Below are 24,791 nucleotides of genomic sequence, written 5' to 3'. Positions count from 1 at the left end.
GCCGTGGCACCATGGTACAGGAAGCCGTTCAAGTTGGGGGAACAATCAGGAATGTAGTTGTAATGGGATAGTGTAGTGAGGGAGGTTGACACTGTTCTCTGTAGGGAAGAGCGAGAGTCCAGAAGGCTGCATTGCCTGTCCGGTGCCAGGGTTCAGGACATCTGCTCAGGGCTGGAGAGGAACTTGCAGTGGGAGGGGGAGGACCCAGTGGCCGTGGTCCATATAGGACATAGGCAGGACAAGGAAAAACGTTCTGCATAATCAGTATGAGGAGCTAGGTACTAAAAGGTAATAATGTCTGGATTATTACTTATGCCAAATAAGATTAGAGAGATGAATGCGTGGCTCAAAGACTGGTGTGGGAGAAGTGGGTTCAGTTTGAGGGGCACTGGCACCAGTACTGGGGAAACTGGGTGTGTACCATTGGAACGGTTTACACCTGAACCATGCTGGAATGAGTGTTCTTGCGAATCGCATGACTAGGGAAGTAGAAATTGTGGGGGCAAGGGACCAAATGTGGGAAGATGTGGTGCATCAAAGAGTAGAGACAAGGTAAGTGGAAGGTATTAATTTGGGAAATGATAAACAGACCATGGCAGAAAGGGGCAGAGAGTACAAGTCTAAGAGTAAACCAATAGATAAGGCTAGATGTTACAAAATGAATAAAAGGACAAAACTTAAGGCTCTGCATTTGAATGCATGTAGCATTCGAAACAAAACAGATGAACTAATTATCTAATAGCTATTACAGAGACATGGCTACAGGATGGGATAGATTAGGACCCGAATGTTGAAGGGTGTGAGACTTTTAGGAAGCATAGGAAGTTATGAAAAGGTGGATGGGTGGCTCTGTTAATTAAAGACGACATTAACACAATAGAGAGGGATGGACTAACTGCAGGAAACCAAGATATAGAAGTGGTTTGGGTAGAGATGAGGAATGATAAAGGCAAGAAATCACTTGTGGGAGTGGTGTACAGGCCCCCTAACAGTAATCACACAGTAGGATGGAGTATCAAAGAAGAAATCATAGGAACTTGTCAGAAAGGTATAGTGATTATTATGGGGGATTTTAATCTATATATACACTGGAACAACCAGATAGGCAAAGGTAGCATAGATGACGAATTCATAGAATGTTTTCGGGATAATTTCTTAAGTCAGCACATTCTGGAACCAACCATGGAGCATAGAACAGGCTACAGTGGACCTGGTATTGTGCAATGAAATAGGATTAATTAATGACCTCACAGTGAATGTGCCCCTAGGTAGCAGTGATCATAATATGAATTAATTTTACTTTCAGTTTGATGGAGAGAAGTCTAGGTCTAACACTAGTATTATAAACTTAAATAAAGGCAATTGTGAAGGCATGAAAGCAGAGCTAGTGAAAGTGAACTGGCAATTTAGGTTAAAGGATAGGTCAATAGAGATCCAGTGGCAGACATTTAAAGAGATATTTCAGAATACACGGAATATATATATTCCAATAAGAAAGAAAGATTCCAAGGGGTGGATTCACCATCCATGGTATAGTAGATGGTATCAAACTCAAAGAAAAAGCGTATAATTACACAAAGACAGGTGATTGGTCAGAAGATTGGACAGAATATAAAAACAGCAAAGAATGGCTAAAAGATGAATCAGGAGGGAAATATTAGAGTACAAGAGAAAGCTAGCTGGAAATATAAAGGCAGACAGTAAGAGTTTCTACAGATATTTTAAAAAGTAGTTAACAAAGTGAACATTGGTCCTATAGGAAAATAAGGAGATGGCAGATGAATTGAATAGGTATTTTTCAAAGGTCTTCACTATAGAGGATACAAGTAATATTGCAGTAATAGCTGTTACTCAGGAATTGGAAGGGAGGGAGGAATTCAAGAAAATTACAATCACCAGGGAAGTGATACTTAGCAAGCTGTTGGAACTGGGTCCTGATGGATTCCACCCTAGGGTCTTATGAAATATGAGGTTAAAATCAGATCATCCATGATCTTATTGAATGGCAGAGCAGCTTGAGGGGCCGAGTGGCCTAGTCCTGCTCCTAATTCATGAATACGTATGTTCTTATGTCTACCATCTACAAGGCACAAGTCAGGAGTGTGATGAAATACTCTCCACTTGCCTGGATGAGTGCAGCTCCAACAACACTCAAGAAGCTTCACACATTCCAGGACAAAGCAGCCCACTTGATTGGCACCCCATCAAAAACATTCACTCCCTCCACCATTGACACACAGTGGCAGTAGTGTGTGCCATATACAAGATGCACTGCAGGAACTCACCAAGGCTCCTTAGACAGCACCTTCCAAACCCATCACCATTACCATCTAGAAGGACAAGGATAGCAGACTGATGGGAACACCTATAAGTTCCCCTCCAAGACACTCACCATCCTTACTTGGAAATGTATCGCTGCTCCTTCACTGTCGCTGGATCAAAATCCTGGAACTCCCTCCCTAACAGCACTGTGGGTGTACCTACACCACATGGGCTGCAGCGGTTCAAGAAGGCAGCTCACCACCAACTTGTCAAGGGCAATTAGTGATGGGCAATAAATGCCTGCCTAGCCAGTGATGCACACATCCCATGCATGAATAAAAGAAACCCTCTATGCCCACATCCTACCATTCCTTTCTCCCTCGTATTTATCGCAGCTTTAGTAAGACAAACGTTAGTGGTGTTGCTGTGTGGTTCTTTTACTGAGTATGTTATCAGTATTAGGTGTTATGGGGGTTCAGTAGCATAGTAGTTGGGTTCACTTGTCTAGTAATATAGAAATCTGGACTAATGATCCAGAGGCATGAGTTCAAATATTACAGCAGCTGGGGAATTTAAATTCAATTAAATGAAAATGCAATGAAAAGTAAGCATCTGCAATGGTGACCATGAAACTATCAGGCTATTTTCAAAACCCATTTGGTTCACTCATGTCTCTTTAAAGGAGTTCTGCCCCGTCTGACCTATATATGGTTGACTCTTAACTTCTGTCTAAATTGGCATAGCAAGTCACCCAGTTCTATTCACAAAAGTGGCTCACCACCACCTTCACAACAAATAGGCAATAGATAGGTTAAATGAATGGGCAAAGATCTGGCAAATGGGAGTATAATGTGGGAAAATGTGAAATCGTTCATTTTGGCAGGAAGATTAAAAAGGAAGCTTATTATCTAAATAGTGAGAGATTGCAGAGCTCTGAGATTCACAGGGATCTGGGTGTCCTAGTGCATGAATCACAAAAGGTTAGTATGCAGGTATAGCAGGTAATTAGGAAAGCTAATGGAATCTTATCATTTATTGTGAGGGGAATTGATTACAAAAGTAGGGAGGTTATGCTTCAGTTGTACAGGGTATTGGTGAGACCACATCTGGAGTATTGTGTACAGTATTGGTCTCCTTATTTAAAGAAAGATTTAAATGTGTTAGCAGTTCAGAGAAGGCTTACTAGGCTAATACCAGGAATGGGTGGCTTGTCTTATGAGGAAAGGCTGGACAGGTGAGGCTTGTGTCATGAAAATGTAATAGTTTTCATAATATTGTGATTTATTGTAAAGGTAGGTTAATAGTGGGATTTGGATTAGTTTCTGTGTGTGTAGGTGTGTGTGTAGGTTTTAATTGAATTGCAGACTGCTGGTCTGGAGCTTTTGAGTTATCAAAAGAGAAGCTAAGTTTGAAAATGCTAAATAAATAAACATGGTTGAAGTTTTAGGACTTGAAGTGTGAGGAACATTTGCATTTTTAGATAAACCAGAGTAGTTTGAATTTCAAAGAGATGATGGGATGTTACACCTAGCCATAAGAAGTTAAGCCAGTGTGTTTATTTTTCCCAATGATTACTGATAATATGAGTACTATGAAAGATTTATTTTATGGAAAAAGTAAAGTTGCAAAGACATATTGAGACAATGGAATTTACATTAAAAAGGGAGAAATCTGTATAAAGGACATGAGGTTATGTGTAAGGGGAAGGAATTCTAAGATCTAACAAGTGTGAAAAGCCTCCAGCTTCTATGCATCAAGCTGCTGTCTACAGGAACCAAAGAAAACTTATTGTGAATATCACTGTCCAGCGTATTGTGGGCTATGCCTGGGTCTGTTGAAATTTATCTTGTTTTACTGTTACCTTAACAGAGGCGTAACTGGGAGCTAGATTAATTAGGAGATTTAGGAGTTAATATAGTAATAATTTGTAGACCTATATGTGTGCTTAAAATCTTTTCTTCTGTTAATAAATGTTTTAGTTTTGTACAAAAACCTCAAAGTCTCGGTGGACTCATTACTACTGAATTCAAGGCATGCATCTCCAAATAAAATACAAATTGCAAAAACAGTTATGGCAGCTATTTCAAGTTTCCCTCTGGGATTTGAGCAGCTCAGCATTTACCATCTGTGGTGCCATGTCACTTGTATCCACTGGAATTTAGAAGAGTAAGAGGTGACTTAATTGAAACCTTTAAGAGCCTGAGGGGTCTTGAGAGGATGGATATGGAGAGGATGTTTCCCCTTGTGGAAGAATCTAGAACTAGAGGCCACTGTTTAAAAATAAGGGGTTGTTCATTTAAGACAGATATGAGGAGAAATTTTTTCTCTCAGAGGGTAGTGAGTCTTAGGAACTGTCTTCCTCAAAAGGCAGTGGAAGCAAAGTCTTTGAATACTTTTATAGCTGAGCTACACAGATTCTTGATTAACAAGGGGGTGAAAGGTTATCGGGGGTAGGCAGAAATATGGGTCATTGAGGTCACATTCTGATCAGTCATGATCTTATTGAATGGCGGAGCAGGCTCGAGGGGCCGAGTGTCCTACTCCTGCTCCTAATTCATATGTTCATATGCAATAAATCCTGGTCTTGCCAGCGAAACCCACATCCTGTGAATGAATAATAAAAAAACATTATCAGGAATTACAGAGAAATTTGTTTGTGATCTGTAAGGAGGGATTGTATAACATACGAAATCAACATTTAAAAAGAAGTTCAAATTTGCAGCACTTAAAGGTAAAAGTTGCATCTTTATTCAAAGGAGCACTTTACAATGGTTTAAAGTAAATAAGTTACTCCTCATAAATCCATTAGTTTCGGTAGCTTGTGAACAGGGCTGTTGGGAACATGGATTTCAATAACCCAAATATGAATTTGAGACAATATTTTGAAGGATGCCAGTTACATTTCTCCATCAAAACCATATCACAAACACAAAAATTATAGTTCCAAGTATATTGTTTCTAGGTATACGTACAAACACAACTTTCATTAGATACATCCAGGCAGAAAAGTGCACAGAATTTCCGTTTCACTTGGCATCGATAATTCTGCAAATTAAGGAAACGTCCTCTGGTTTCTAAGGTTCAGCGTTAAAATTTTCTCAGAAAAATCAAGCAAACAAATGTCAAAAGATAGAAAATGATCTCTGACTAGAATCAAGTTCAAGAGAGTTAAATTGTTGGAATGGAGACTTTAAAACTGCTGGGTAACTTTTCAAATGCCAATAAAGCTGTTTTTAATATAGAAATCTGGCAAACATACTTATGATCAGTTAAAGTAACATGTTAAGTTGGTTCTGCAGGTCTGGCAGCATCTGCGGAGAGGAACGCAGATGCTGCCAGACCTGCTGAGTTTTTCCAGGTATTTTTGTTTTGGATTTCCAGCATCCGCAGTTTTTTGCTTTTATGTTAAGTTTGTTGTCAGTCAGTTAACACTTCCACCTGCTGTCTAGTCACCATAGGCAACCTTTTTTGTCCATTCCTGTGCACTGTGTGGGACTACATTCCACTATATTTTAGTGTACAACTTCTGTTCCAGTATGTGTGAATGCTGGACATAATTAGGGCGTCTACAGAAAAAGACCAACATTAATATTGTATCTTTCATGATATACCTCAAAGCACTTTAATATTATTGTGAAGGTAGGTTAATAGTGGGGTTTGGATTAGTTTCTCTGTGTGTGGGTTCTAATTGAATTGCAAACAGCTAGTCTGGATCTTTTGAGTTATCAAAAGAGAAGCTAAGCCAATGAAGTACATTTTTTTAAGAATAGTCACTATTGTAAAGTAGGAAACACAGCAGCCAATTTGCATACAACTGCTGCAAACAGCAATAATAACCAGATAATCTGTTTTTATGTTGATTGAGGGACACTGAGGAAAACTCTCCTGCTCTTCTTTGAATTAGTGCCATGGGATCTATTACATCCACACAAAGGGCACACAAGGCTTTGGCTTAACATCTCATTCCTTTTACCTCCACTCCACCCTTTCCCTGTCTCTGTACTTACTTAAAACCTGGTACAGCTCTTAACTGTGCCCAGTTCTGTTAAAAGGTTGCTGACTCCAAATGTCAGCTGTGACTCAGTTGATAGTACTCTTAACCTCTGACTCTTAAAAGATTGTGGTTTCAAGTCCCATTCCAGGACTTGCGCACAACAATCTAGGCTGACACTCCAGTGCAGTACTGAGGGAGTTGGAGGTGCTGTCTTTTAGTTGAGACGTTAGATGGGCATCTGCCATCTCAGGTGGATGTAAAGGATCCCATGGAACTATTAAGAAAAGCAGGAGAATTTTCTCTTGTGTCTTAGCTGACATTTATCCCTCAAATAACATTAAAAGCCAGATTACCTAGTCATTATCATTTTGCCATTTGTGGGACTTTGCCGCACACAAAATGTTTGCCATATTTCCTACATTACAAACATAATGTTCAAAAGTACTTTACTGGTGGGATAGCACTTTGGGGTGTCAAGCGGTCTTAAAAGGTGCTACATAAATGCAGGTTCCTTCTATCTGTGATTGCTGTGAAGGGTGTTATTCAGTGTCATGCACCCATTATCCTTTCCTCGAATTCAGATACACCGCTGAACGATGTATCCATTCAGGTTTGTTATAATTTGCAGTGGTCCACTTGTTAGGTAGTCAAAGCCAATTCTGAAATGTTTTTACGCGACACTCTAGGACCTTCCTCCATGACTGGACAGATAACAGTTCTATATTCCTGTGCCTTTCAAGATACCACTCATCACCCTCCTGTTATACTAAAGGTGGTTCTAAGAGTTAACACTGAATACTACAAAATTATAAATAATTTAAAGGTTTGAACAACGCTTTTGCGCATTTGAACATTTTGTACTGCAATGTTAAGTTTTAAAAGGTACATGAGATAGAGCATTCATGAATAAGGATGGGAACTTGATCCACAACTAAACATCATCTGATACACTGTATGTCCTAATATTTCCTACCTATTTTACCAACTAGTGAACAGATGGCAACGTTTTACATTTTATACACACACAGCGAATTTCAAACCCGTGTATTTAAAATGTGTTCCGAGGAAGAGTCACATTGGGCTCAAAACTTTAATGCTGTTCCTCCCTCCACAGATGCTGACAGACCTGAATTTTTCCAGTTGGTTTTATTTCAGATTTCCAGCATCCGCAGAATTTTCTTTTTATTTAAAATGTGTTCCAGTTTATGAAGGGGGATTTGTTATACCTACCACAGTATTTTCACATTGCAATAACTAAATAAAGGAACCAAAGTGGGTTTAAACCATCTGATATGACCCTTCCCAGTAGTCAGCTTAGATTTAAGTCACAACCAGAACATTAACCAGTCTTTCTGACGCTGATTGCATATGTCCTTTAATTTATTACATTCCAATGTCAAAACTAATGATAAGAAAAATCGCTTTTCATAAACTGGATGAATTTTAAATAGAGTTGCACAAAATTCTGTGTGCAACATGAAATATTGCTAAATATTTGTGTTACAAATGCAATATTCTTCACCAATCAGCTCAATCTCAGCAGGTACAGTTGGTCACTTTCCAAAACTTTACAGCTGCAACATAATTAGGTACAAATGCAAAAATAGTACAAAATCCATGTTTATAATCAAAGACTGCTTAAATGAAGAAGGAAAACCATTGGCTAAATATCATCAACAGATATCAGCTCAAAGAGGTTTTCTGTGCATTTAAGTTTTCCTTCTTTCAGCGTCCTTGGCCAGGGCTATCGGGACAGCCATATGAGTTTTGCTTTTTGAATAATAATCTTTGGTTACAGAGATTTGTGTCAATTATACTCACATAGAAATCATTAATTTTGTATAGGGACAAACCTTTCCATGGTGTACATGTTACTCAGCAAGACTTCTGATTAGAATGAATCATGCAGATTTTACATTAGCAATGTGCATATAATTACAGGTAATTATCTTAGTGCAGAATATTAATCATATTCTGATACAAGATTATTGTACATAACCAGAGACGGAAGCGGTCGTCTTTGTAGTATTGATAGAGGTTTTAGATACTCTTCCAAGAGGTTTTTGCCGTACCCCTTAGCATCATCTTGCATATTTTAAACAGGACTTATTTTTCTTCTCCAAGGAAGAGATTCACACTGTAGTACAGTTCCATAGGCTGCAGCTGCCTTATGGTATTTGCTCAATCTTCATATGCACAGCTAGGTAATGAGCACCAGTGGGCTATTTGGCCACAGAAGCCCAATTCTACCCACATCTGATGAACATATACACAACATTCAGATGGCAGTGTATAGCTATCAAGAATGAGAACCCTAGTTGACTCTTTTCCCCCCCTCTCCTTTCCAGGTAGTGTGGCACACATTGTGGTGCTCCCACTGGTACCCATGCCATTCAGCGTATGCTTGTACTGGTACTAACTTTATGATACAGCATTAAAGGTTGAACTGGAAAACATATAAAATATTTTCTTAAAAGCAAAAGGGTATGTTCTCTCATACAAAGGGACATACCAATGTTCCAACACCCATTGCCTAACCCCTGCTAAAAGGCAGCCTTTTTCCCATTACTGGTTAGCTTACGATGTACATAAGCTAGATGGAGACTCCCCATTTGGTTTTATCCAGCATCTGTGGCAGCAGAGGTCCCGAGATCAGGGAGGAGAGCAAGTTCAACCCCAACTCCACTTCAGTGTATCACACTTCCACTGAGGTTTCTTAGTTAATTGTAAATTTAAAACATTGTTCGAAAAGAGAAATTCTTTACTGAGTGTGAAAGTATTACATAGAATTTCCAAAGAGGTTATTCAACCCAACTGGTCGGTGTTTATGTTCCATTTGAGCTTCCTCTCAAATGCTTCATCTCACCCTTTCAGCATACCCTTCGAATCCTTGCTACCTCAAGTGTTCATCTAGCTTCCCCTTAAATGCAGCTATGCTATTTGCCTCAACTACTCCCGGTGAGTTCCACATTCTAACCACTCTGGGTAAAGAAATTTCTCCTGAGTTCTTTATTGGACTTATTAGTGACTCTCTTCACTGAAGCTTAAGCTGGGTGGCCAAAAGAGTCAAGAGATAAGCACCAGAAAAGGCAACATATCAAAAACACCAAAGGAAAAGCTGGAAAAAGAATCGAAGACTGTAACATTACGCAGGAGTTTCTCTGTGTCATCGAAAAACAACTTTTTAAAGCTGTGAATAGGAATTCATACTCAAGAAACCTGGAACCCCTGAGTTAAATCATGAGAACAGCAGCATAGAGATTATAAAAAGGACGTTTGTGTTCAGTTACTGGGGTTTGCCAGCACTCATTTATCCACATTTTTGCGTGGTAAAAGCTGAATCGGAAGAAGTAATTTTCTGTAGAAAGCCATCTGGCAGTGATGTGATGGATGAGTAGGAACTTAGCTCTTTGGGGAAAACACTGCGCTGTTCATAGTGTCACTGCCTAGGCAAAACACCTTCAAATTAAAATGAAAAAAAGGACGGGAGGCGTCCAGCAATTCTGGCAGCATCTGAAGGAGAGAGATAGGTTTAGGTGAGGCTACTCGCCAAAACCACATGTGTGTTGATTAAAGTGTGTGAAAATTTCTAGTTGAAGTATTGATACAGCCAGCTGGATGTACAAGTCATTATGGGATGAGTAAACGTGAACATGAAAAGTCTGCTATAACATTTAGCTTGGTATGAACTATAAAAGCAGATTGATAAATTAAATCTTGTTTTGAGTTTAACAAAGAAAACTCAATTTTGTTCTTCACAAACCACTGAGAATTTGCATTTTACACAGAATTTACAGTGAAGAAACAGGCCATTCGTGCACACTGGTCTGTTCCAGTATTCATGCTCTATACCATTTTGTATCTTGTATAAGTTTTAAATTGAGTTGGGACCTGCATCGAAAACTAAATCTTAACCATTGGCTCTTCTGCTGCAGGTGGTTAATTTGGCAAGGAGATAGCAATTTTCCTGCAATTAGGCATGGGCAGTGTTCACTTCAACGAACTGATGACTCAAGAGGGAAGTATGCTCAATAAGAAGTCTCACCTCCCTTATGTTCCATACAGTACTTTTACTTTAGTTCTGAGACAGTGGAGTGGAAGGGCTCCTCATAAGTGGAGGGAAAAATTGCTACTGTGAATATCCGCCCGACCAGATTAGTTTCTGAAGCTCTTAGTTTGCACTCTTCTTTTAACATGCAGTTCCTATTGAATTCTGTTTGCATCCTTAGTAATAATCCTGGACATTTATCGGTTTTTGAAAACAGAACCAGTAGAACAAATGACTGGACCTCAGTCAAATTGATTTTATTGACAGCTGCAATTTTGAAAATTTTGTCCGAGTCTTTCAAAACGACATTTATTTTAAATCTTTACATTTTAAGTGTTAATGGGAAACGTGAATATTTATTTCACGTTTGGTTCATCAAAAGGACAAGACACCATTCAGCCCGAGCCTAATTGCCTTTTTAAAATAGTAAACAACATTGGAAGTCCTTCCCACAAGATCACTGGTTCCCCTTTCATGCAACTTCCAATCACGACTACAAATTCAGGAAATGCAAAATGAGTCATCTGGCCAATAGGGTTATTAAATGGTTAACAGCACTCGAACGCAGTCATTTGGTGAACCCTGATAAATATCAAATTACGAACCTCTTCACGTGCCTACTACAAAATAATTCATGTATTTAACAACGTCTCTGGTTCAGATAAGGAACAGTATAGCATGTATCCCAATTCATCAATTTCTTCTTCTTTAAGTTCCAAAAACAAGTTGACTTTGGTATCTAAGCTGCATGGCAAGAAACCTTGCTCCAAATAGCTTATAAGCTCTCTGAGAATCAGCAGGAATTTATCGGCCAGCGAATCTGGTGACCAGTCGGATTCCTTCTCGCAGCCATGGAGGATCACGTTGGTCAGCTGGCTAGCCGTCAGCTTGTTGAGAACAGGGCTGGACTTGCAGATGGCTTTCAGTATCTTCAGGCAGCAGCAGCGACAGCCTCCGTCCCTCTCGTCCAGGGCTCGCAGCTTAACGGTTTCCGCAGTTCGGAAGCTTTGCCGCCACATGTTTTCGTACCGTCCGTCCCGGTGAGGTTTGGCAATCAGCATGGTCTCCTCCATCACGATCAATGGCAAGAACTCAATAAATAATTTTTTACTCGTGTCGTACTGAACCTCCAAAGTCATTGTTTCCGAGGGGACCACCGGTCGAATCACGAGGTCCAAGACACTGCCTATAGCTGGCCAGTTGATGGTCCCTGACAAGGCCTTGTCAAACGTCTCGTTCACAACTTTAGGTGAGAGGTAGCCACCCACGATGCAGCGGTCCCAGTAACTGCTGCCGCGGGGGAAATATTCCATGTTTTCCCTGCGGACCAGCCAGAACCCAGGGACATTCATAATGGTCTCCTCCCCTGGGATTGCAGCCCAGAGGTTCTTCTCCAAGATCAATGGAACCATCAGTTGAACATGATCTGCAGTGACGACCTAAAGAATCAGACACAATTAAACTCAATTGATAATACGGTCAGAAGCAATTTTATCAAGACAAGCATTTAGTAACATGTGAATGCCACAAAACATCACTAATCAAGATGATAACATTCCAAACAGATCTCATATAGCTAAAATGAATCAAATCAGGAAAAGTAGCATGGATGATGAGTTCATAAGAGTGTATTCAGGACAGATTCTTAGAACAATATGTTCTGGAACCGACCATGTAACAGGCTATTTTAGGCCTGGTAATGTGTAAGGGCACAGGATTAATTAATTACCTCATAGTAAAGGATCCCCTTGGTAAGTGATCATAATAGATTGAATTTCACATTTAGTTTGAAGGTGAGAAATGTTGTTCTGAAACTACAGAGTTAGGGTAAATGGATCATTTTCAGGTTGACAAACTGTAATGAGTAGAGTGCCACAGGGATCATTGCTAGGGTCTCAACTATTTACAAAGTATATTAATGACTTGGATGAAGAGACTGAAGAATAGATATACAGAATATTACATAAATGGAGAGAGACTGCAGAACTCTGCAGTACAGGGGGATCTGGATGTCAGGGGGGCAAAAAGCTAATATGCAAGTAACAGCAAGTAATTAGAAAGACAAAAGGAATGTTGGCCTTTAGTGCAAAAGAGATGGCATATAAAAGTAGGAAGTCTTGCAGCAGCTGAACAGGGCATTGGTGAGACCACACCTAGAGTACTATGTACAGTTTTGGTCTCCTTACGTAGCAAAGAAGGTTCACTAGGCCAATTCCTGGGATGAAGAGATTACCTTATGAGGAAAGGCTGAGCAGGTTGGGCCTATACTCACTAGAGTTTAGAGGAATGAGAGGTGATCGTATTGAAACATATGATTCTGAGGGGGCTTTACAGGGTAGTTCCTGAGAGGGTGTTACCCGTCATGAGGGGATCTAGAACGAGGGGCTACAGTTTAAAAATAAGAGGCCTCCCAAAAAAGACAGAGATAAGGAGAAACTTTTTCTCTCAGAGCATTGTTAGTCTTTGGAATTCTCTCCCAGGGCAGTGAAGGCTGGGTCATTGAATATATTCAAGGTTGAGTTAGGCGGATATTTGTTCTACAAGGGAGTCAAGGGTTACAGGGAGGCGGCAAGCAGAAAAGTGGAGTTAAGGCCGCAATCAAATCAGCCATGATCTTACTGAATGTTGCAGCAGGCTCGAGGGGCCGAATGGCCTGCTCCTGCTCCCATTTCTTATGGTCATATTTATGATTAAATTCTTCCCTTGCCCTTCAACACTCATATGACTCAAAGACCAGAACCCAAGAAGCTGGATAATTTGGGGTAAATCTGTACCTTCCCAATCTATAGCAGGAATGCAACGCAGTATGAATCTGTCACCCAGGAATCCCCAGTTTTTAAAGTGAATAATTCCAATAAATCCAAGGCGATTAGATCCACAACAAATTGTTTTGTGTCTTTTGGATTAACAAGGCCTGCTCTTTCCAATGCTGCTGAGGTATTTTAAATTCCCACACATTTTATCCTGAAGCAGGTTATTGAAATAGTGCCAGTTTGTAGGCATTGTATAATGCATAGTATAAATTGTTTTATATGAATGAACAAGGCCCCTGTATTTCTTCCTCTGTATCTAGTGGTCGAGCGTATCACCACCTTAATCACCTATACCTCATCTGTTTCCATTCTTTTCAACCTCCAGTAAATACCCTGCACCGACTTTCATCTGGGGTTCTCAGTAAGATTATTAAGGATGAACAGAATATCTGGGAGGGGGCCAGAAAAGAACGCAGTACGTGAGACATGATTCCAGAATCACATCAGAGCCCAACTGTGTAGCATTCTAACTTTCCAATACACATCTTGAATTTGAATATGACAATAGTCAAATGACAGCTGTGGCTCAGTTGACTGTGCACCAAACGGTTCAAGGCCTATTTCAGAGACCTGACCACATAGTCTAGGTTGTCACTCCAGTGCAGCGCTGAGTGGGTGCCGCACTTTTGGAGCTGCTGTTTCTCGGATGAGATGTTAAGCCTCCATTGCACACAATTTGGTTGCTGCATTGCCCTATATTAGATGACACTTCAAAAGGACTTTATTGGCTGTGAACAGATTTGGGACATCAAGTGAAAGGTGCTGTATAAATGCAAGTTCCTTCTTTCTTTCACCATCAACATGGCAATCGGAAAACCTAGGTCAGACTTCATCTATTGGCCCAAGCAAGATCTAGTCGGACAACCAGCGTTACTGTGACTTGAACCATCCTTCTACTCGGGATTCAGGAGATCAATTCAACCTTCACACTTCCATTTCCCCATTATAAAATTACTGTCCTTCTCCTGTCATGCTGCTCTTTATGCTACATGCCATTCCACAACAGAGAAAGTAGCAGTATTTTGCTTTTATCTTAGAGAAAGTAGACAGACGGTCTGCTTCCAGATCTGTCTGATGCCACTCAACGGAATTAGATTAAACTCAAACCTGTAGATCGTCATACAGACTGCCACTGAGATACATATCCCGGAGGGGCATATCAGGAAGCTTGGCATGGATGAAATTCCGCAGTTCTGTGCAAATATCCATTGCAGCCTGCTTGGCTCTGCTCATTTCCGCACCTAGGATGACAACATGCTTACGGTAATACACAAAGAGTTTATCTTGCATGGACAAGCGGAGTCGAGCTTTCTTCAAATCCATTTGGTTTCTCTTGCTAGCACCTTTGGAAGTACCTGTATCGAGACACAAAATGGAGTAAATGCAACTAATTCATTTAACACTCAATATACAAGTCACACTTGTGTCTGAATTGTACGTCATGTAAATCAAACCGGTCATAAAGTGAAATAGTTTGACAACTCATTCAACCTGGCAGCAGGCAGAAGACTGAAATGGATAGTTTTAACCTAAGCCGCATAATTAACTTTCTTAAAAGCAAAAAACTGCGGATGCTGGAAATCCAAAACAAAAACAAAAATACCTGGAAAAACTCAGCAGGTCTGGCAGCATCTGCGGAGAGGAGCACAGTTAATGTTTCGAGTCCGAATGACCCTTCAACAGAAGGGTCATTCGGACTCGAAACATTAACTGTGCTCCTCTCCGCAGATGCTGCCAGACCTGCTGAGTTTTTCTAGGTATTTTTGTTTTGTAATTAACTTTCTTTCCTTGACAGGGCATTATAAAGAATAGTAAATCCCATTAAGTTTCTGTTAACTGAACAACAAAGATTGGCGATATTCATTATAACAACTTATAACAAATTATAACAACTTGCATTGACAGTGTCTGTAAGGCAGAAAGTCACCCCAAGGCACTTTACAAGGCATGTTTAAAAGGATTGAATGCTAAACCATGTGAGAGTTAAGAGAGCTGACGGAAAGCTTGATCAAAAAGGTGGGCTTGAAGAAAATTCAAATATAGAGATGAGATTGAAAATATATAGCGCCTTTCATGACCTCGGGATGCCCCAAAGCACTTTACAGCTAATGAAGTGCTTTGTGAAGTGTAGTTACTGTTGTAATGTAGGAAATGCAGCAGCCAATTTGCACACAACAAACAGCCATGTAATAAGGATAAGATAATTTTTTTTAAGGTGATATTGATCGCAAAGATGAAGGTTTAAGCAGCAGAAACATGGGCAAGACAACTGGGGGCTCTCAAATCAACTTTGTTATCAAGGTAGAGGTCAGAATTAGAGGACAGAAAGGTGTGGTGGGGAAAGCAAGGCTGGAGCATATGCAGGGGTGCGTCACTGGAGAGAGGCGAGGCTGAGAATTTCAAATCGGATCTGTATTGGAACAGTTAACCAGTGTAGATTAGTGAGGAGGTTTGCATGCCAACAAGACTTAGTGCAGAACAGGACAGGGGAGGAATTTGAACAAGTTGAAGTTTGTGGAGAGAGGAGAATTGGAGACCAACAAGGAGGATGTTGAAGATACCAAGTCTAGAGATGGCAAAAGCATACATAAGAGTTTGGGCAATAGCAGCAATGAGGTAGGGTGTAGAGGGCAAAGCTGCAGAGGTGAAAAAGGGCATTGTGGAAGACTTGAGAAGCAATTCTGGCTCAAACTAAATACCAACGTTTGCCACAGACTGTACCTGAGTGAGTACCCAGGCATGGAGATGAAATCAGTGGAAAGGGAACAGAGTTTATGGCAGGGACAATGTTCGATAATAAATTAACTTAGTGTGGGATAAAATTACAGTAGAGAAACATAACACCAAGCCAATACACCAACATACTCTCCCTTTAATTTCCTACCTCATAAATGCTCTCTTAAAATAAGTTGGCTCAACACAGTCATTCTCACATGTAAACTGCAAGTGCTTCCAGGTCATTTTGATCATGGGTCACTATAATTGACTCAGCCTATCTCTGCTCATGATTACGTTTAAAAGATACCATTTTATGGAGCTGTGTACGAAAATGATACAGCTTTGTTAAAAGAATGATGTACCACCATTGAAGTTAGATGTTACGATGAACATCACTGCCGAGGAATGGAATACTTTGTCAGCCAGTAAGTATCAACGCTGACTGATGCTGAACCTGTCTGTACAAAATGACTCAACACCCAGTTTCAAAACCCACCATTGTAGTCAGTACTGATAACATAGCCAGATCAGATCTGCAGTACTGCAACACCCAGTGATGATGGAGGTTCCATTAACATAGTCATCCTCAATGACAGTAGAGGCCAGCACATGAGTGTAGAGGATAAGAATGAAAGTAATGGCCTTCAGCTAGAAGTGCCAAGTGGACGATCCATCCCAGCCTCCGCCTGAGGTCCTCACCATCACAGATTCTAATCTTCAGCGAATTCACTTCACTCCACATGATACCAAGAAGCAGCCAGTGTACTGGACATGGTGACTATGGGTTCCAATAACATCCTGGCTGTACTGCTGAAGATCTGTGTTCCAAAACTCCCTCTCCTACAACTGCACCAATCCCTTCAGTGTCATTAATTATGATTTTCTCCTTCTATAATTAGTGCATCATATATGCTGTATAGTAAACCACTTATTTTACCTGACAATTTACCTGCTTCGCAGCTCTTGCTATCAGTTGGCAGCGTCTGTAGCGATCTGCTGATGTTCATTTTCATATCTCTGGTCAATAAACGTGGTGATGAACCAATCCAGCTGGGCTCCTCCCAACTTTGCTTGCCAGATCTCAAATCCATCTTGCTGGGGCTACTTGGGGCACTGATCGCCCGGTCATACATCTGCAAGGAATAGGTTAGAAAAGATATAATATTGGTCATGAGCAGCTTGGTACACACAGTATGTACTATATTCCAGTAGTTTTCTTCCATGGGGATGGACGTTGCTGGCAAAGCCAGCATTTGTTGCCCATCCCCAATTGCCCTTGAACTGAACATTCCAGAGAACATTCCAACAGCCAACCACATTGCTGTGGGTCAGGAGTCACCCGTAGGCCAGACCAGGTAAAGGTGGCAGATTTCCCTCCCTAAAGGACATCAGTGAACCAGGTGGGTCTTTAAAACAATTGATGATCGTTTCATGGTCACCATCACTGAGACTAGCTTTATATTCCAGATTTATTAAGTGAATTTAAATTCCACCAGGTGCCATGGAGGTATTTGAACCCTGATCTCCAGAGCATTAGTGTGGGCCTCTGGGTCACTAGTCCAGTGACATTATCACTATGCCATCATCTCTTAAAGGGAGACATCAGCATTCTTTAGTTAAGCAATGTTAATATCCCGTTTGAGAGGAGATATCTTTCATCCATTGTGCAGCCCCACAGAGACAACAACAACTTACATTTATGGAGCACCTTTAATATACTAAAATGCCCTGAACAATGATGCCTCTAAGTTGCACAGCTGGAAAGCAGTCCAGAAGTTCTTGTGCAGGTCAACCACATGTTGGCCCCTTTGGTTGTCATGCAACAAATTTAAAGGGCCAGTACACTAAATGAATAGGCTGTGCACAACAAAATAAATTAGAAGCAATGGTGTTCCCAGGGTTCTTCACCAGACTGCCATCAAACAAAAACAAAAATAACTGGAAAAACTCAGCAGGTCTGACAGCATCTGCGGAGAGGAACACAGTTAACGTTTCGAGTCCGTATGACTCTTCATCAGAACTAAGGAAATAGAGAAATGAGGTGAAATATAAGCTGGTTGAGGGGGGGTGGGTGGGACAGGTAGAGCTGAGTAGAGGGCCAGTGATAAGTGGAGGTAAAGAAGAGATTGCCAAAGATGTCATAGACAAAAGGACAAAGGGGTGTTGACGGTGATGATATTATCTAAGGAATGTGCTAATGGTGACATTAAGGGTAGAAAGCAAGTGACAGATGGCCCTAGTGGGGGTGGGGTGGGGGGAAGGGATTGAAATGGGCTAAAAGGTGGAGATAAAACGATAGATTGAAATAAATTTTAAAACAGGTGGGAAAAGAAAAATATATTTAAAAAATTATAAATTATTGGAAAAAGGGAGATCGGAAAGGGGGTGGGGATGGAGGAGAGAGTTCATGATCTGAAGTTGTTGAACTCAATATTCAGTCCGGAAGGCTGTAAAGTGCCTAGTCGGAAGATGAGGTGCTGTTCCTCCAGTTTGCATTGAGCTTCACTGGAACATTGCAGCAGGCCAAGGATGGACATGTGGGCATGAGAGTAGGGTGGAGTGTTGAAATGGCAAGAGACAGGGAGTTCTGGGTCATGCTTGTGGACAGGCCAAAGGTGCTCCGCAAAGCGGTCACCCAGTCCGCGTTGGTCTCTCCAATGTAGAGGAGACCGCATTGGGAGCAGCGACTGCAGTAGACTAAATTGAGGGAAGTGCAAGTGAAATGCTGCTTCACTTGAAAGGAGTGTTTGGGCCCTTGGACGGTGAGGAGAGGGGAAGTGAAGGGGCAGGTGTTACACCTTCTGCAGTTGTATAGGAAGGTGCCGCAGGAGGGTGTTGAGGTGTAGGGGGTGATGCAGGAGTGGACCAGGGTGTCCCGGAGGGAACGATCCCTGCGGAATGCCGCCGGGGGGGTGAAGGGAAGATGTGTTTGGTGGTGGCATCATGCTGGAGTTGGCGGAAATGGTGGAGGATGATCCTTTGAATGCGGAGGCTGGTGGGGTGATAAGTGAGGACAAGGGGGTCCCTATCATGGTTCTGGGAGGGAGAGGAAGGAGTGAGGGTAGATGTGCAGGAAACAAAATCTGACACTAAGCCACATAGGGAGATTAGGACAATTGATCAAAGAGGCAGTATTTAAGGGTGTGTTTAAAGGAAGAGAGAGTGGTAGAGAGATATAAGGAGGTAATTCCAGACCCAAGGGATCAGGCAGCTGAAGGCACAGCCTCCAATGGTGATGGGATGAAAATCAAAGATTCACTAAAGACTAGAGCCTTAGGAGTGCAGAGATACTGAAGGGTTGAAGAACTGAAAGAGGTTATAGAGATAAGGAGGGCCAATGGCCATGGAGGGATTTAAAGGCAAGAATGAGAATATGAAAATTGAGGGGCTGCCAGACTGGGAACCAACATTGATCAGCGAAAGCAGGGGCGACCAGCAGGTGAACGAGACTTGTTGTAAGTTAGGATACAAGCAGCAGAGTTTTAGACAGGCTCAAGTTTACTGAGGTTGCGAAATGGGAGGCCAATCTCTCCACGGAACCTGAAAACCTAGAAAAGGAGGGTGTGGAGTTGGAGAAGGAAGCAGAACAGGTAAATGCTGAAAGAAAATGAGGACCCTACCCTCTTAACAGCCAGCGTTGCAATGCCTAACATCGCTGCTCCACCAACACCTAGCACCAGCCTGGCATTCGAGAGCACAAAGTCAATGGCATTTCCAATCCCATTGTCTCCTTTCTTGCTTTTTCCTTCACCCACACCAGCCATCTTGAACAGAGCCTGGAATGAAAAAAAGTTACAATATTTATTTTTAAAAATGATTTTGAAAAATATTTTCCTCCAAATTATTTGGGTGCTATTTGCAGAGGGAGGTACTTTGACCAGCATTCTAGTAGTACTGCCTGCTGATCCTCACTCTCCACGTCTACCTGGGCCATCAGAGCAGGCTTAGCTTAATTCATCAGCCAACGAACATCATGTAGAAATCAGGACCTGTAACTGGAATTCCCAAATTGGTCATTTTTAAAATATTATTCATTCACGGAATGTGGGCGTCATTGGTGAGGTCAGCATTTATTAATCATCCCTGTGAAACTGAGTGGCTTGCTAGGCCATTTCAGAGGACGGTTAAAAGTCTGTCATGTTGCTGTGGTCTGGAGTCACATGGCTGGCCAGGCCACAGTACAGATGGCCGATTTCCTACCCTGAAGTGAACCAGATAGGTTTCTGATACTATTTTATTCCAGATTTATGTAATTAATTTTATTAATCAAATTGAAATTCCTCAGCTGCTTAATTAAATAAATCTGGAATCAAAAGCTAGTATCAGTAATAGTGACAATGAAACCACCCCGATTGTAGTAAAAACCCACCAGTTCACTCATGTCCTTTAGGGCAGAAAATCTGCTGTCCTTATCCAGTGTGGTCTCAACCTGACTCCAGATCCACAGCAATGCAGTTAACTCTTAAGTGCCTTCTTAAATGACCTAGCAAGCCACTCAGTTGTATTCAAGGAGGCAGCTCACTATCACCTTCTCAAGGGCCATTAAGAATGGGCAATAAATGCTGGTCTAGCCCACCTGCCCTGAATGAATTAAAAAAAGAGATGTACACTCTCTGTGGCCTTAGTTTCATCCCATAATGTATCAGCACTGCCATGCTGAAAGCTATTATTTGTTTGTTGTTGTATTCTAAAGAAAAACCCAAACACTAAGCCATCTGTTTTTATGGCCTGTAATCACACGTTCAGGCAATCACTTCCTAGATCCCTTTGTTAGTCACACCCTTCAGTGTCTTTCCGTTCAGTGCATGTTTCCAAAATGTATCGCTTTAGAATTTTCCACGTTAAATTCCATTCGACCCCTCCCCCATCTACATTCTTCTGAAATTTTTCACAGGCCTTCTTGCTGTTTACTAAGCACCCTACTGTATGGTTTTAAATGTCTTTGTTTCTACAAAGGCATGCTCAAAACTGCACTTAGTATTGTAATTTGTGCCCTAACTGTTGCCCTTGGTTTTGTACTCTATGCCCATATATAGGCTATTGGCCTCTGTTTAACTTACTATTTCAGGTAATTCTGTGTTTGAACAGGTCCCTCCAGTTCATCAACACACACTGCGTCTTTCCAGAATGTATACTCCCATTTCTAGCACATCCTCTCAAAATTACCTCACGCTTCTCCACATCAAACATTACTTACCCAATCTGCTAACCTGTTCATCTTCTCCTGAAGCCTTTCTCCAGTCCTCATAACACAAGAGGGGAAACATAAAATAACACTAATTGACTCAACTCATCACAATGCTTCACTCCTCCCTTATGACTAAATACCTTCATTCTCTTTCCCTACCCAACCGAGAGAGCTGGCTACATTTGGTCTCAAAAACTTGTTGAGGCTGGGGGTCAACTGAAAAGTTGAAAACTGAGTTTAATAGGTTTTTGTTAGGCAAAGGTGCCAATGAATATGGAACCAAGTTCCTACAAGAAGATAAACGGCCAGAGAATTTGCTTTGATGTTGCTTGAGGGATAAATATTGGGTAGGGCACTCCCTCTTTGAAATAGTGCCATTCAATCTTTTACGCCCAACTGAGAGGGTTCATGGAGTACAGAGGAGCCACGATTTAACTAAATGGTGGGACAGGCTCGAAGGGCTGAATGATAATACTTCTTGTCCCATAGCAGCATGCATGAACTGGGAAAGAATTGGGATTCCTGTGCTTGTTAACTGCCCAGTAATCCCACTGGAGAGGGTGTGGAACAATTTTATACTGGAGTGACATTGAGCTTGTCTCTGATGGCTGAGCAGGCTGCTGGAGCATGTGGGATTTAGGGAAGTACGACAGGGCTGCCTGTATCTGTGGAACCTTACCCAGCATAAATCACCATTTCAGGCAGGAAAACAAGAGAAAAAAAGCAAGCTAGATGCAAAACAAAAATCCACCGCTTATAAACTACTGGCATCCAGTCAACACAATAACACAAATATCATTAAAATACAAGGAACTTAATTACATGAAACTCTTTCGAGTTATCAACAGTCACAGATTGCAACTCTTTCAAGTACAATCACAGTTCTTGGTTTCCGGGAGTGGGACGTGAACCCACAACCCTCTGATTCAAAGGCGAGGGTGCTATGAACTGAGCCACAGCTGACAGTGCACAACGTGTTCTAGACAACAAACTACTATAAAATTAGAGATGTTGAGGCATCTCTAAGATCTATTAATTTGGCAAGAATTATAAGCTTATTGATCATACTATGTTGATCATAACTTAAAGACAATAGAAAGAGATGCTAAACTAAGACCAGGCAAAGTCAAAACCCAGCACTGCAAGGAGGCTATTTATTCCTATTTTATCTTTTTATGATTTCATACAGAAGGTTTAACATATTTCCCTCTGCCGCCATTATACCTTCTGAAAATCTATTCCTTACTCTAGCCTTCTATTCTTTCCTCAAGTCACACTGGTGTGCACTTCCACGGGAGTTGGTCAAAGCTCTGGGGGAAAACCCATGTTGACTTTCCTCATCAAACCACAACTACCTCAGCTAAGGTCAACGAGCTCAGGGCTCAAAGCTCAGGCCTTTCTGATCCATTAGCTGCACTGAAGGCAAGTTCCTAAAGGTTCTTATTTTGTTATTAAAAATGTCGAAGACATAATGAATCCCCACCCGAACTTGCTGCCTACCATTCTACAGGGGTTGATGTGCTGAGGTATCGTTCTATGAGCAGAAGTAGCCGTCCAGTACCAGCCTCGATTACCTCTTTGGTTTTGTACTTGATGTCCATTTGTATTGTTACAATTGTGAGGTTGAGAAGATTGTGTTTTGGGACTGTCTCTTCGATTTAGGGTAAAATGAACAGGGTTGTGTGACCCACTCTGAAGTCTGCCTAACAACAGGCCTGGGTGAGGGGGCTGTTAAAGATTAAAGGAAGACCCAGATTGTTTTTCAGGGAAGAAGGTAAAAAGTATCTTCCGACAATTACCCAATTTCCTTTGAAAGCCACCACTGAATCTGCCTCCTCCACACTCTGAGGCAGTGCATTCCAGATCCTAACCACTCGCTGCATAAAAAGATTCGGCCTCATGTTACCTTTGGGTCTTTTGCCAATCACCTTAAATTGGAGTCCTCTGGTTCTCAGGTCCAGCACATACAGTTCAGAAAGGCCCACTCTCCTCATTAACTTCACACCCATTTTCTATCCAGAGTTACTCAGGAGTGCCCTATCATGGTGTCTCAGTACCCAGGAGGCTATGGCTGATGAAAGAACCCTTACTGATGCCCACAGAACTGCCAATCCTGCCCCAACTAACTCAAATGTGAAAATTCGTAGTCGACAGGACTCATTTTCACACTGGGCAATCCATTTACCAACTGTGGCCTCAGGAACATCTAACCTAAAGGTTCTAAGAGACAAAACAGTGCCATGAGTGATTTTTATTCCTTTAAAAGCATACCTCGAAGTTTGGAAACAGATCTTATGTTTTGGCTCAAGATTACACCAGGCCTCCGAGCTTGCTCTTCAGGAAGTAGACGCCCTTCTCCAATTGCTTAACTTTTTCCTCCTCCTTGGAGAGATGCTGGTTCTTTCTGAACTCCCTCTTGATGAGTGTATAGTAGTAGTCGCGGTCAGTGTACTGGAGATTGCGGCCCTCGCGCAGGAGAGCTCGGTAAAGATTCAGCACAGCCACACGTGACCAGGCCGCCATGACAAGAAACATCAACCAGGAAAATTGACCATGCCCTCTAATCAGTACGAAGTTATTTCTGCCATACCTGACGGAAAATAAACCAAAGTTGACAGCATTGATCAATAAGATAGAATGTACAGCACAGAAACGGGCCATTCGGCCCAACTGGTCAATGCTGGTGCTTATGTTCCATATGAGCCTCTCTCACCCTACTTCATTTAATCATATCAGTATAACCCTCTATTCCCTTCTCCCTCATGTATTCATCTAGCTTCCCCCTAAATGCATTTTTCTTTTTCACCTCAACTATTCCTTTTGGTAGCGAGTTCCACCACTCTCATAGTAAATAAGCTTCTCCCAAGTTCCCTATTGGATTTACTACTGACTATCATGTATTTATGTCCTCTCGTCTTAGTGTTCAGTTCTACTACCTGCCTGAGGTACTGGCAGCTACAAGTCTGTCACGTGGCAATTATAGGAGTAAACAGAGATCACTTTCACCACATATGAAGTATACTGGCACAGCGTAAAGGCGCAATGCCTGCAGAGCAGTTCTTATTACAATGATTTGGTGGTAATACCCATAATGTCAGATAGAACATTCTTCTCCATAGACATAAGTAAATAAGAACTGTAAACTTTGAAGATATACAGCATATCCATCAGCGTTGGAAAGACATATGTAAAATGAAGAATAAGCTTGTTCCTCAATCGGACTGAGCAAGATAGGGTGACGGAAGGAAGAGAAATCAGGACATCTAATCCCATTTGCACTAACTTTTCACACCATTCAATCCAAGTCAATCCAGATTTCATGAACAGAATCTCATCTTTCCCCTGGTCAATGTGCTGTCTTCTGCACTGAACTACACCAGTCATTCCACACCTCGGCCTTTGTCCTTGTTTACTCAGAAACAGAATACACTTGGCAGTTTTCCCTGTCAGGGGACAGGGATATTTCAGGTATAGAGCTTTCCCACATTCTACTATCTTCGTACATTCGTATTATTTCTCAACCAAACTGTTTCTCTTTCTCTGGGACTACCCCCTTCATTCCCTCATTAACCATTGCATTGCATTTTCTTATTCCGCATCCTTTCCAACATGTGCCTCACTCGCATTTACTTACATTTCACTTTCCGTAACTGTTGGCTTTACCATGTGATCTTCCTCTTCCCGTAAAGTCCCTTTCTCTCTACACGCAGGTGGAAATTGCATGGTGTTCAGTCTGTTATGTTGCTGAGCAACAAGACTGGATTGCTA

The 24,791-nt window shown here is 41.5% G+C and overlaps 2 protein-coding genes and 1 long non-coding RNA gene across 4 annotated transcripts in view; 1 reads left to right on the top strand and 2 right to left on the bottom strand.

Annotated features, from left to right (window-relative positions):
* Positions 1–9,710: 9,710 nt before the first annotated feature.
* LOC144669623 (uncharacterized) overlaps positions 9,711–24,791 on the top strand; it is a 56,199-nt gene continuing 41,118 nt past the window's right edge. The window contains exon 1 of the long non-coding RNA XR_013573701.1: positions 9,711–9,903. This is a non-coding gene — a long non-coding RNA (uncharacterized LOC144669623). The remainder of the gene's footprint in view (positions 9,904–24,791) is intronic.
* On the bottom strand, positions 10,541–23,371 carry mief1 (mitochondrial elongation factor 1). 2 transcript variants are annotated; one of them, XM_078532171.1, is made up of 6 exons: positions 23,295–23,371; positions 21,033–21,078; positions 19,456–19,611; positions 16,773–16,968; positions 14,225–14,472; positions 10,541–11,743 (listed from the first exon to the last, which is right to left on the bottom strand). In XM_078532171.1, exons 2-6 carry the CDS (start codon positions 21,051–21,053, stop codon positions 10,937–10,939), a joined length of 1,428 nt encoding a protein of 475 aa, XP_078388297.1. In that variant the 5' UTR covers positions 21,054–21,078; positions 23,295–23,371; the 3' UTR covers positions 10,541–10,936. The 2 variants fall into 2 exon arrangements, with proteins under 2 accessions (XP_078388297.1, XP_078388298.1); XM_078532172.1 differs by having other exon boundaries at positions 16,785–16,968.
* On the bottom strand, positions 23,334–23,558 carry LOC144669622 (mitochondrial ribosome and complex I assembly factor AltMIEF1-like). Its single transcript, XM_078532173.1, has one exon. The coding sequence runs from the start codon at positions 23,556–23,558 to the stop codon at positions 23,334–23,336; it is 225 nt and encodes a 74-aa protein (XP_078388299.1).

The sequence above is a fragment of the Cetorhinus maximus genome, chromosome 29 (assembly GCF_964194155.1).
Source record: "Cetorhinus maximus chromosome 29, sCetMax3.hap1.1, whole genome shotgun sequence".
Taxonomy (NCBI): domain Eukaryota; kingdom Metazoa; phylum Chordata; class Chondrichthyes; order Lamniformes; family Cetorhinidae; genus Cetorhinus; species Cetorhinus maximus.
The sequence above is the reverse complement of the archived record's forward strand: the minus strand, read 5'-3'. Positions and strand labels throughout refer to the sequence as shown.

Coding starts and splice junctions, on each gene's coding strand:
- mief1 (XM_078532171.1), bottom strand. CDS start 21,053: ATGAACAGGTTAGCAGATTGG. Junction 19,612..21,032: donor TGAACAGGTTAGCAGATTGG/GTAAGTAATGTT, acceptor TTTTCATTCCAG/GCTCTGTTCAAGATGGCTGG. Junction 16,969..19,455: donor CAACGCTGGCTGTTAAGAGG/GTAGGGTCCTCA, acceptor TATTCCTTGCAG/ATGTATGACCGGGCGATCAG.
- LOC144669622 (XM_078532173.1), bottom strand. CDS start 23,558: ATGTTTCTTGTCATGGCGGCCTGGTCACGTGTGGCTGTGCTGAATCTT.